The following is a 12,122-nucleotide window of genomic DNA, read 5'->3' on the forward strand; positions in this document are numbered from 1 at the left end:
AATAAGCCTTTAGAACACCGCGTACTTCTCAACCTTATCCCCCTGCTTCCTGACCACTGCAGAATAAGGCTCCTTCTTTACAAGACGCTACAGTACTGCTCCCCGACACAACAATGGGTCCCAGAAGCCATCTGAAAGCCATCGCCTCTTCCAGAACCTAATACGTACTCAGCAACTAAGCAGCTTATGGCGATTACGTTTCTCTGTTTCTCATGCCCACCCTCTCTCCTTCATGATGTTAACTCTGCCTGGAGCTTTCGTTTATCCAGAAATCCAAGGAGAATCCTGGCCTGAGATTTGCCTGCGCCATGGACAGCGAGGATATAAACAGCAAGGTTTACTCCTGACACTGCACTGCAGTGGCCATTTTCCTACATAAAACACGTTATCATGGGTTTGGTTTTTTTTTTTTACCATGCACATCTGCCTACAAAAGTCACATCAATGCAACGTGTTCGAATTTGTACTCTAAGCTGGAAGCAGTCGAGACTCTGCACATATCGAAACGAGGTAGCAGTGACCTTCTCCGGAAAAACCCGACAGTATATATGTGAGCCTTTTCACCATTTACAGACACCAATTAGTGCGCTTGTGACTTTCTGAAATTATGATGGGATAATAGTGAGCTTTAAGAAGCTAACGCTGCTGAAGCCTATGGCGGCGAGACAGTTAAAAAAAGAGAGACCGTCTTTTCCATTAATCAGCACCTTACCACCACCCCCCCTCCCCACAATAAGGCTGAGTTGGACCTGAACTGGAACTAGGAAGGCTATTTCTGCAAGCAGAGCTAATGCACATAAAGCTATTTGGTTTTTTTTTTAACAGTATTGTCACTAAACATTTCTTTTCCTAAAGCTGAGCCAACACTGCACCGGTTATCAGGACTTAAGAAACTTCTGACCCTCTGCCTTGGCAATCGGGACTGGAACTCATTCGTATCAGCGCGGCGATTCCATTTGTAAGAAGGGCTTGGAGTAGGGTCAGGGCTCACCTTGTTTTGGGTCCAGCGGTGCCCGCTTTTCCATGCCTCAGGCAGGACGCTCCCAGCAAGAGCAGAAGGATTTCGCCGAGGGCAGCCGGCATTTCGGAGCTGTAAGAGATGGGAGTGAGAGATCACAACTTCACCAGTATTTTTATAGAGGCAAGAAAGAAAATGAGACACTGCGGGAGAGCAGCAATTTACTAATTAAAAAGTCAGAGTTACCCATTAACTCGGCCATAAAGTTTTAACCAAGCACTATGAGAGTTTTCAAATGTAGCCAAGCATGCTAGCCTTTTATTTTGTAGAACTATTGCTAAAATTTCTCTGTCACTAAATGCTTTTTTTTTTTTTTTTAGTCCTAGAATGCTAAAACAAGTCCATCTTGCCCCACCAGCCAGTTTATGCCTCATGCTTCACCAGCTAAAACAACATCCACTTATACCTGAGATATTGCCGCTCTGATGAATAAACCCTTGCTATGGCTGGTTACACTGTATTGTTCATGGCTGCCTTTATGTTCGTTCTTGTTTTCTCATGTCAACCAGCACAATGGAAGTTAAACAATGATGCTGAAGGGCAGGCCTGACGGCTCAGTGGCTGTGCTGCATGTTTCCAGGCAGGAGAGCCGAGTCTGAGTCCCAAATCCAGGCTCCTGCCTCTGAGGGTGGGCCAGAGGCAGCAATCCCAGTCCCCAGAAGGAGGTGGAGGGTCTCATCCATCCCGTAACAGTGCACCTACTGGTCGGGCTCAGGGTACCCTTGCAGGGTGTTCAGAGAGTCCTGTAGACTATGGCCCCTGGCTAAGGAGTGGCCAGATGGGAGGGAAGTTAATAACAGGAAGAAAAGTCCAGGCACTTGTGAATTTAATGTATTTCTTTCTACCACTTTTAAGGAAGACTCGTGTGCTACTTCTGTCTCATTAGAGGCTGGTTCTGCCGACCAGGACGCCCAAAGGAGCAGAAAGATAACTATTATCTCCACCCCACACATACACAAAAGTATATTTCTTCCCTTTGGTCTCTTATGTTTCCTCAATTTTCCTTAAAAACAAAAACAACAACTACTAGTAGTAAAAGAGCATCCAAGGATGGGGAAATACTGTGAAGTGTAGGAAGTGCGTAGTAGAGATTGCATGCTGAGCTGCAGGGTACTGAGTGGTAGTAGAGGGTGGATTGACCATTCAGAGAGAGAGAGGGGAGGAGCTGGAGAGTACAGGAGAGTGGATTGGACAATACAGAGAGAGCGAGAGAGACGGGGGCAGAGCTGGAGAGTACAGGGAAAGAGAGGGGGCGGAGCTCAGTTCCCATACAGAGAGAGGTGGATCCGGAGAGTGGGAGAGAGTTCTGAGAGTGCAGGGAGAGGGAGGGGCAGAGCCAATTTGCATGCCAGCTATGCAGGTGCAGGGCAGCTTTCCTCTTTGTTATAGTTAGATAGTGTGACCAAAACATATCGTGATATGAAAAACGATCTCATTGTAATTTTGCAAAATATACTGGAAGTAAAAAGAATAGAGAACAAGACGGATCAGGTACTGAGACAATAAAGACTTGGGGATGCCATCTTGAGAAGTCCAGCAAGTGGAGAAAGTAGAGGAAACCGTGGGACTCCACAACAACCCTTTTTATAACTTCATTCCCGAGTTCCCACACACATTCCTATTGCATTACATTTTGCAAGTGCACACTGTAGACCCTGTAGAATGTGGCTTGATGGAGTATAAAATTGCTTATAACGTGGTTGAAGGTTGGCTCCCAATGTCTTGCCTTTTCATGACTTTTTTAAACTGATGATAGAGTGCAGGTGTTTTATTCTTAGCAATAAAACTTTTACTTCCATGAAATTTTATTTTCAGGATCCAAAAAGTTGTACACTATGAGACCACCACATCTGTCTTACCTATTACAGCAAAATATAGAATCTCGATATAATGCAGACTCACTTTTAATGAGGACCGATTTTTGGACCCCCATTGTCCGCATTATATTGGGACTACACTGTATTTTTTATTTTCTTTTTTAATGAATTTAGAAAATATAACAGGGCAAAATCTAGTGTAAATGTTTCGGTTGGTGTCATAATTGTATACATTTGGGATAGGTTTTTCACGGCCAGTCAGCCCATTTTGTGTCCTACAGAACACATCATTCGCAGTGCAATTTTGAAAAAGAAACCAGTACAATGCATTAAATTAGAAGAGTATGGTTTATAGACACAATGTGACAAAAATCCCTTAATATATGTTGTTACCCCTATTTTTTTCTTTTATCCAGAAAAATAATGAATATACATCTTAAATGTTACAAATATACATTTTGCTATTTTTGTGCACACCGAGTCACATTCTAATATGTACCAGACAACACATATTTGAATATTTCATATACGTCCCCTGTGATCCTACCCAAATTTCGCTCTTTCTGCATCTCCATCTCCATCAGACAGATTCTGTCGCCATCATGTAGCATGGTCTTCCTTCTTGCCGGTAATAGATGCATCTGGCACGCTGCCCAGCAGGGCAAGTTTCAACTAGCGCTGGACTTCCCATTGGAGCCATCTCCACAGAACATCGTAACACCATAAAAACTCTTGCTCCGGTGGCAAGCTAGAACTGTCCTGCACCATCTGTGTCCCTGTCCTAGCTCGGCGCACCGCTGCCCTTCTTCCGTGACTTTTTAATGTTCTGAAAGGAAGAAGATGAACATGTCAATACTGATGCACCGTGTCTTCACATGAGATTTTTTGAGTTTACAAAAAGCAACTTGGAAAGCAACTTTCATTCCTCACGTTCACCATAATGGGCTCCTCAATAAACAGAAATAATTTAAACAATAGTTCAACAGCTAACAAAGCAGGACTTGGTATGTGCAATGCCAGGGTTTATGTATTGTTTTTATAAAGGGAAAGGTGAGCAAGCTGGGCCCTCTCTCTCATCTTTCAGGTCACGGTTGCCCAGCAAAGGGATTTTGGCAAGACCCCCTTAAGGTGCCCACTCACGAATCTATGACATAGTTTGATGATGCTAAAAGATCATCTTTGACTTTTGCTGCCTCCAAAAATGCATGAAAAGTCAATTGCTTGCTTCATAAACTTTTTTTTTTTTTTGCATAAAATGAAAACATGTTTGTCTTTCCTTGAACATTATTTAGCATGCTTTAAAAAAAACATACAGTGAAAACTGGTAAGAAATAGAAATGTTTGCAGACCTAGAGAGAGAGAAAACCACTAATGTGTTCAGTCTGTACATCCTAGTACAGATGAATGGTGGCGAGGAAGTCTCTGTATTGTTGTGCCGTGCATTCATCCTATCGTGCATAAGCTCACATACTTAACAGAGACCGAGGATGATGTACTAAAATGCAAATCTTTTCAGACAGGGGCCTGTGCACATAAAAACATGCAAAACACTGGCATTTCAGGATTTTCATGTTTTTTTCACATACAGGGCTCATTTGCAAAAGAATTTACAATTTTCCTCCTTCGAAAGTAGCAATCGTCCGTGCATTGTTCACTACGTTTACTAAAATTCTGAATTAACGAGATGCTGTGATGCTGTATCTGGAAAAGCAGAATTCTGCAAAAACCAGCACCAAACAGGTCTTCACACACTGGTTTTCACAAAAACCTCAGAGGTCGATTTTAAACGAGCACACGTGCGCCCATACACACGAGCGAGGATTCGCTGGAATTTTTAATTATGTGCGTATGTTTTTAAATGCCCCAACTGTGCATAAGTATGCTCCTAATTTGAAGAGGTTACTCGAGCACAGCTAACACGTGTGTGTCTTCCATAGGACCTTGTCAGCTTTTACTTGCCTATGTCAGCAAAATTTAAGACAGGCTCGCGCGAGGCACATGCCCAATTTTGCAATTAGTCCACCAGTTTGTGCAGTTAATAGCGAGGTCTTTCAGACCCCTCTGGTTCTTCATCCTCCACGCCTCTCAGTTGACCCGGACCTCTCACCCTGTCCTATAAGCCCTAAAACTCAAGTCCTTCAGACTTGCTCCTCATCAGGAGCAGCAGTAAAGTTACGCGGATATCTCGCATACGCCCGCTGCGGTTTTTGGTTTTAAAATTCGGAGTTAGCAGTTACATCTTGGCCTCGCTCTGGAACACTCATGCTCCTTTTCTGCTCCCTTATTCCCACAGGTACATACGAGCGCTGTTTTGCAGCTTCTTAAAATCCACATGGCTTGCGCACAGCCCACGTACAAGCATATGCGGGCATTTTTGCTCGAGCTTTTAAAAATCGACCTGGCAGCGCGGTGTTATCTACCACTGCTGACCCTGAAGTAAAGTTTCTCGTCTAAGTTTTGTAAGGAGCTCGTTTGTATCTGGAACAAACCTGTGTAGGAAAGAGGCCACTAACCCATGGGAAACCCCATGGATTAGTGCATCGGCCCCACTGTATACATTATGTACAACCATGAAATTGAGGAGAAAAGCTTTTGGCAAAAAAAAAAAAAAAAAAAAAAAAAAAAAAGAGGTATTTCTCATGAATCCCAGCCAGAAAGCTTTTCTACGTTTCTTACGCTTTTCCTGTTCGAGATGAAAGTTTTCACGCATCCCTGGCAATCTGACCAAGGTCTGTCAAGTGATAATATCATGTCACCTGTACGAAATGAGCTGAGCCACACGGAGTCCGAAAGGACTCTGTTCTTTGACAAGGAGTTGATTCTTGGAATGCGTTTGGAATCATTTTGTTCATTGACAGATTTAATGATGCAAACAGCATCCTGTGGATATGAAAGCTATTTCTCTTGTCTCTGACAATAAACAGACTAAATCTGGGCCTGACTTCGGGGGGATCTTGCTTTCCAGCAAGGAGATCATCTTATTAGATGATCTCCTTGAGGTACCCCCTTCCAACCTATCTTTCTATGATTACGATACTGTGGTTCACAAGAAAGACACAAGACTTCCAGACTGCAGTTTGTTGACCTTTCTAAATTTAAAGGAAATCTATGGCTTTTGTCCCCTAAAAGCAAGCGTTACAATTAGCTCTGTGGAAAATCTCTTAAAAAGTTGTGTGCTTGGAGGGGTGGTTTTTTTTGCTGCTGTTAAAATCAACCAGGCTGTTAGCAGGATAATCAGGGGCTAAGATAGTAAAGCAGCCTCATAAACGTAAGATGGTAACATTCAAAGTGGTGCGTGGGTGCGCATGTGCTCACATTTGTCAGCCCCTGCCCAGGGACGTAGGTATTTTATAACATACGCACGTATATGCACGCATGTTATAAAATAGCCTGGCTGCGCGCACAAGTGCTCCTATGCTTGCAAAGGTTGATGACCGCCGATGCCATTGACTATTTTACCACAAATACATCCTTCAGCTCCCCCTGTACACCCCCCCAGTTACCCCAGACCCTTTATACCCCTCAGGTATGGCTTTTTTTTTTTTTTTTTTTTTTTTAACTTACACGCCATCCACAGCAGAAGTAAAAGTTACACGGCAGGGGACCTCGGCGCGCGCCGGATTGCGAAAGCATTTACCTGCAAATTTCTAGTTCAAGTCCCGAAACGTCCATGCACCGCCCCTTTTTGAAAAGTTCTGAGATGTGCGTGCAGCAGCATTTGCACGCACATCAAGGCAGCCTTTAAAACCCGCTCGCTGGGTACGAACCAAAACATTCGCGCACCCCCTAATTAATGCATGCGTCCCCTACATATTCGCGCACCCCCTAATTAATGCATGCGTCCCCTACATATTCGCGCACCCCCTAATTAATGCATGCGTCCCCTACATATTCGCGCACCCCCTAATTAATGCATGAGTCCCCTACATATTCATGCACCCCCTAATTAATGCGTGTGTTGGGCTTTTAAGATTCATCCTTAAGGTTTTAGATTTAATTTGAATGAAAACCAGAGAGGGAGCAATGATGCTCCAAACTCAGGAGTGTTTTTCCCAGCCCAGCAGCGACATTTCACCAGGCCTGCCACCTGAAGGCTGGATGAAGTTCTGAAACTGATAAAGGCAAGTTTAGAATGTGAAAGAATTGTTTACCAAGTCTTGGGTAGGAGCCCTAGCCTTCGTTTGTGATGGTTGAAAGTCATTCTTTCAAACAGGTCATGCTCTTTTAATATTGAGGAGAGATATCGAGGAGCTACATTCGTTGTTTATCTTCAATGGATTGTAAAATCCTTATTGTGAATTCCTGTGGATATGAAAGCTATTTCTCTTGTCTCTGACAATAAACAGACTTTATTTTCAGCCCTTTCAGTAGAGCTTCCTGGCATGAAAATCTAAGTCTGGATTGTTCTAGCTGTTGTTCCATCACTAAGGGGATTGGTCCCTATCCAGAGAAAGTTACGCAATCGCATCAGGCCAGTCCATTACACACCTGTCTGACCATGACCACATAAAAACCCTATAACAAATTTAAAAAAAAAAAAAAAAAAAAGCTTTTTGGTCTTTATCTGCTATCATCCACTGGGTTAGATGAGATTGGAACCCACTCACCAAAAGCCCGGCTGCACAAAATTAAAGCAAAACAAGCTCTCTCATACAATTGATAGGGAAACAAATGTATTGGTAATTTTCTGGTCAACAGGGGGTCAATGAAGAGAAATCTATGTCAGAACTATTAAATTGTGCTATGATTAAACTGTCCTTGACCAGCCACAGAAATGTATTGATCCATTCAGCCATAGCACAATTGAATTATAAGGTATACCTTATGAAACAAATCTGAAAATATTAATCTGTTCCTTTGGATTTGTCTTGCCTGAATAGGCCTGATATGTGCATTTACTCATGACTGCAGTGAACAACATTTTGTATATAGACCCATGTGAGAAGGTACGGTGTACATCGTTCTGCACATAGGCCCATGTGAGAAGGCATAGTGTACATCATTCTGTACATAGACCCATGAAAGAAGACACAATGAACATTACTCTGTGTGCACATCCATAGAATAAGATGATGCAGTATACATCATTCTGTTTGAAGCCCCTATAAGAAGATGCAGTATACATCGTTCTGTAAGCAGGTCTGTTAGAACACATGTAGTGTACATAAATCTGTGCACAGACCTATGTGAAATGATGCAGTGTACATAATTCTATAGGTAGACGCATACCAAAAAAAATTGCAGTGTACTTCATTCCAGGCAGTGTGCATTACTCTGCGTGTAGACTCATATGAGAAAATACACTGTTCAAATATTCTAATGGACCTGCATACTGAATGATGGTCTTAGCTCTGCATGCAGAACAATGTGGGAAGATGTAATGCACCTGATTCCACCTGTCTTTACCCACTATACAAGATGCATTGCACCTTCATGCTAGGAGACATGGTGTACATCATTGTCTTTGCAGACCCAGGATAGAAGATGTATTGTGCATTGTTCTGTGAGGAGGTTTATTGCACCATGTGCATTATGCATCATAAAACACATTTAGGAAAATATTTTTCTCAGTGTGTGCACAATTAAGCTATGGAATTTATGGCCTAAGGATATGGTTAAGATTAATCTTAGAGCAAGGTTTAAAAAAAGGTTTGGAGAAGTTTCTGGAGGAGAGGCCCATTAATAATTATTAGCCAGGCAGACTGGAGGATCATCACATCTCTTGCTTCTGGAAATGGATCCAAGTGATGTCTACTGACCACTGTCAGAGATAGGATGCTGGGCTTGGTGGACTATTGGTGTGACCTCTGTGCACACAGCCATGCTAAAGGATTACGTGTACCACACTACACTCATGCTCTTTGCAGTCCCATGAGTGAAGAGCATTGTCATCTGACCCAGTTCAATCCTTAGAGGCTTATTCTCTCCTGGCTTCGCCTCACTGAATGCACTGTAACATAGTAGATGGTGGCGGTAAAAGACCAGCCAGCAACACCACCAAGAATACATCCCAGCTGCCAGCGTTTTCATTTCAGAGCCACGGTCTCATCAGTGGAGAGCTGCTCTTAGGAAGAAAGAACAATACTCTTACTATATTTTTCTTTTTACAATCTCTGCTGTATGCTTTCTTCTGCATTTGTCTCTCCTTTGATTTGAAAAATTAAAGTTTAGTATTAAAGTTGCTTCACGTGGAAGACTTACCTTTTCGTTATTCTTAGGGAGTCCAGGGTGTTTGGCACGTGGTACTTACTGAAATTACACGATTCAGACACAGATCCAGCTGGAATTTAAGCCCTAAAATAGCAACAACAAGAGCGGCATGCGATGACTTTTTATGGTGCAATTACAAAAGACCGTCATGAACAAGGAGAGCGCTACACGTCACAGTTTGTCTATGAAAGTAAAGGCATCTGCACTCAACCACTAAACATCCCGTTACCTGCCCTGGTTTAGACTTAGAGGCAGCTTCTCTCCTTGCTCTAATTTTAGTTGTATTTATTTATTTATTTTAATGTGAAGCTCAATTCACCACCACCATTCTGAGGTCTCCATTTGGTAAACGGCACCAGATATTTGGGATCCTACTGTCATAAAAGGTATTACCTGGGGGATATTGGGCATGGCCCTGGGGCCAGCTTCAGGGAGGTGCTGCACACTGCCACACAGAAAGGCCCAGTGTTGAATTCCTGGCTCAGGCCTTCCACTACCCAGGCCGGCTGGGGTAGGGAATGCCACCGACCCTAGGGGGGATGGAATTTCAGTTATCACTGCAACAGCGACACCCAGTGGTCAGGTTTAGGGCTCATGATTACAGGGTTCCGGAAGGATCCCTGGCGCATGGGCCCTAGAGCCGAGGGCCAACAGTGTGATGACAGGGCTCGGGGAAGTTGAGAGTGGATATAAAATAAAGGAAAAATCCCCAGGTAGTTGTGAGTGAAAGCTCATGACACTGGATCCCAGTCTCAACTCTGACTGAGGAAAATAGAATAGGAAGAAAACTGCCAGGCCCCCCCAAAAGCTCCTAGATATTTAGGGCATGCAGGAGACAGTGTTTCCATGCATGCTGCATAAATGTCCTCTGCCAGCACCGCGGTTGGTTCCCTACATGGCTCCTTGTCCCACTGCCTCTACTTTGATCTAATGGAGGCCCATGGCCCAGGCCCGAGGCAGCAGCCTCCACTTTTTGGATGATAGGCAGGCAGGCTTAAAATTTGAAAGGCAGAGTGTAGCTTCTTCTGAGTAAGAGAAATGTGCACTTTGCTGTCTGTGTTTCTTCTTTATGGGCTATTGCTCACACGTACATAAAAATTCTCACACAAGCTATTTCTCACACACAAGCTCTCGCATACGCTACTGCTCACACAAACAAGTTCACACATGCTAGTTCTCACACACAGACAAGCTCTTACAAAAGTTATTGCTCACACAAACACACAAGCTGTCACACAGGCTACTGCTCACACAGACACACACACACAAAAGCTCTCACATTTTCTCTCTCCCCCCCCCCCAGAATTTGCAGGGTGCAGGCAGCAGCAACCGTCTCTCTTTCGCCGTGCGGCTCAGTCAACATGATAGCTTCCTATCTTCCACCACACGTGCCAGACCCGGCAGCCACCTGTCTTCCAGCGAGCAGCCCGGGACCAGCATGGCAGCCTTGTCTCTTCAGCCACATGGCCCGGACCCAAAGCAGCAGTCTTCACTTTTCGGCTGCATGACCTGGGCCTAATTTGGCAGGCTCCCCCTTCTGGCCTGGCCAAGATTGGGGAAAAAAAAAGCGTGGCCACTGCACCAAGACTTGGGGCATAGGCCCCATATGCCCAGTGCTAATGATGCCCCTGTGTAAGAGAGAATACAGAAAAGCAAATAAACATGGTAAAGTGTAGATATACAGCACATTGGTGAAAAAGGAAATATTTGCACCTACATTTGGAAGGCTCTGGTTAGTTCCTAAATCACAAAATAGGGGAACTTGAAAGAGCCTGAATGTGCATTGCACATGGAAAGGAGGCAGCTATTTTAATGATAATAAAATTTAAGTCCTTCTTGCAAATATTTTAACACACACAGCAGATGGGCAAGACCAGGGTCCAACAGGCTTGCTTTGAGATCCACGAGGCAGCCTTTGGTTGTCCTGCTTCACGCTTGGATTTAAATATTTGCAATGACAAAAGGAGGGACTTCTATTCCCAGAATAGCTGTCACACACTCAGAGTGTTGCTTATTACTGCACAGAGGCTCTTGTTCTCGTATCACCCCCTCAGGAAACTTTCCTTCTAGTGCCTTTTATTGCTACCTCAAATTGGTTGGAGAAGCATTTTATTTGCACTGGCCAAAAGTCAGCCCTATATAAAACTCTTTGACAGTAAGGATGAGCTGCAGTTTCTGATTGCTGATGATGTCCATTTTCCAATATATATGGTCAGTGAGACATTTAAAGGAAGTGCAGTGAGACTGGATAAATTAACTGAAGCCTATAATTTCTGTAATCAGAGGGCTGGGTTTTGGTTTTGTTTTTTGTCTTGCCACTAATAGCTTTTCCCCTCCAGAGCGCTCAGTGCTAGTACGCATTGTAATAGATTTACACAGTCATGACTGCGTAATTGTTGACCTTTTGGCTTGCTATGTGAAAGGGTTGTTTTAGCTTCCCAGCTAGGAGCCCCTCACTCAGATGTCACCCAGGCTGTAAAAGACAAGATCTGGAAGCCTTTAACATGTACAAGAGCATGACTTCCAACAGACCAGGCAAAACAGCCCACACAGAAAACAGCCGAGAGACCTCCTCAAAAGACCTGTGACATGGCCTTCACACGCTTCCTGCTTGCTGGAGGATTAAGCAGGAAGGGAGAAGGGTGGGCAGACTGGATGGGCCTAATGTGCCTTTATCTGCCACATGTTCTATGTTTCTATGAGTAAAGCGTGAGCAAGAGACAGTGGTTGCCCTGTTAGTCCACGTGAATATGCAGACACTAAGAAGGGTCAACCAAAAAGTCATGGGATAAGTGGTGATGTCCTTTTGTGGATTGCAAGTCGATTAAAAGAAAGGAATCAGAGAGTAGGATTAAATGGTCAGTTTTCACAGTGGAAAAGGTAAACAGTGGAGTGCCTCAGGGATCTGTACTTGGACCGGTGTTTTTCAATATATTTATAAATGATCTGGAAAGGAATACAATGAGTGAGGTTATCAAATTTGCGGATGACACAAAACTACATTGAAATAGTCAGCTCAGTGTGCTGTGGTGATCAAAAAAGCAAACAATTTTGGGAATTATTAGGAAGGGAATGGT

General features: G+C 43.7%; 1 protein-coding gene across 2 annotated transcripts in view; it reads right to left on the reverse strand.

Moving 5' to 3' along the window:
• Positions 1-1,685, reverse strand: part of OVCH2 (ovochymase 2) — a 45,855-nt gene extending 44,170 nt beyond the window's left edge. The window contains exons 1-2 of one of the 2 annotated variants that reach the window (XM_029582953.1): positions 1,425-1,685; positions 992-1,090 (exon numbers count right to left, since the gene is read on the reverse strand). In XM_029582953.1, coding sequence (XP_029438813.1) covers positions 992-1,025 — 34 coding nt within the window. In that variant the 5' untranslated portion in view covers positions 1,026-1,090; positions 1,425-1,685. Of the gene's footprint in view, positions 1-991; positions 1,148-1,424 lie in introns of those variants that run through there. The other variant, XM_029582952.1, reaches the window with a different exon arrangement.
• Positions 1,686-12,122: the final 10,437 nt, after the last annotated feature.

The sequence above is a fragment of the Rhinatrema bivittatum genome, chromosome 17 (genome assembly GCF_901001135.1).
Source record: "Rhinatrema bivittatum chromosome 17, aRhiBiv1.1, whole genome shotgun sequence".
NCBI lineage: Eukaryota > Metazoa > Chordata > Amphibia > Gymnophiona > Rhinatrematidae > Rhinatrema > Rhinatrema bivittatum.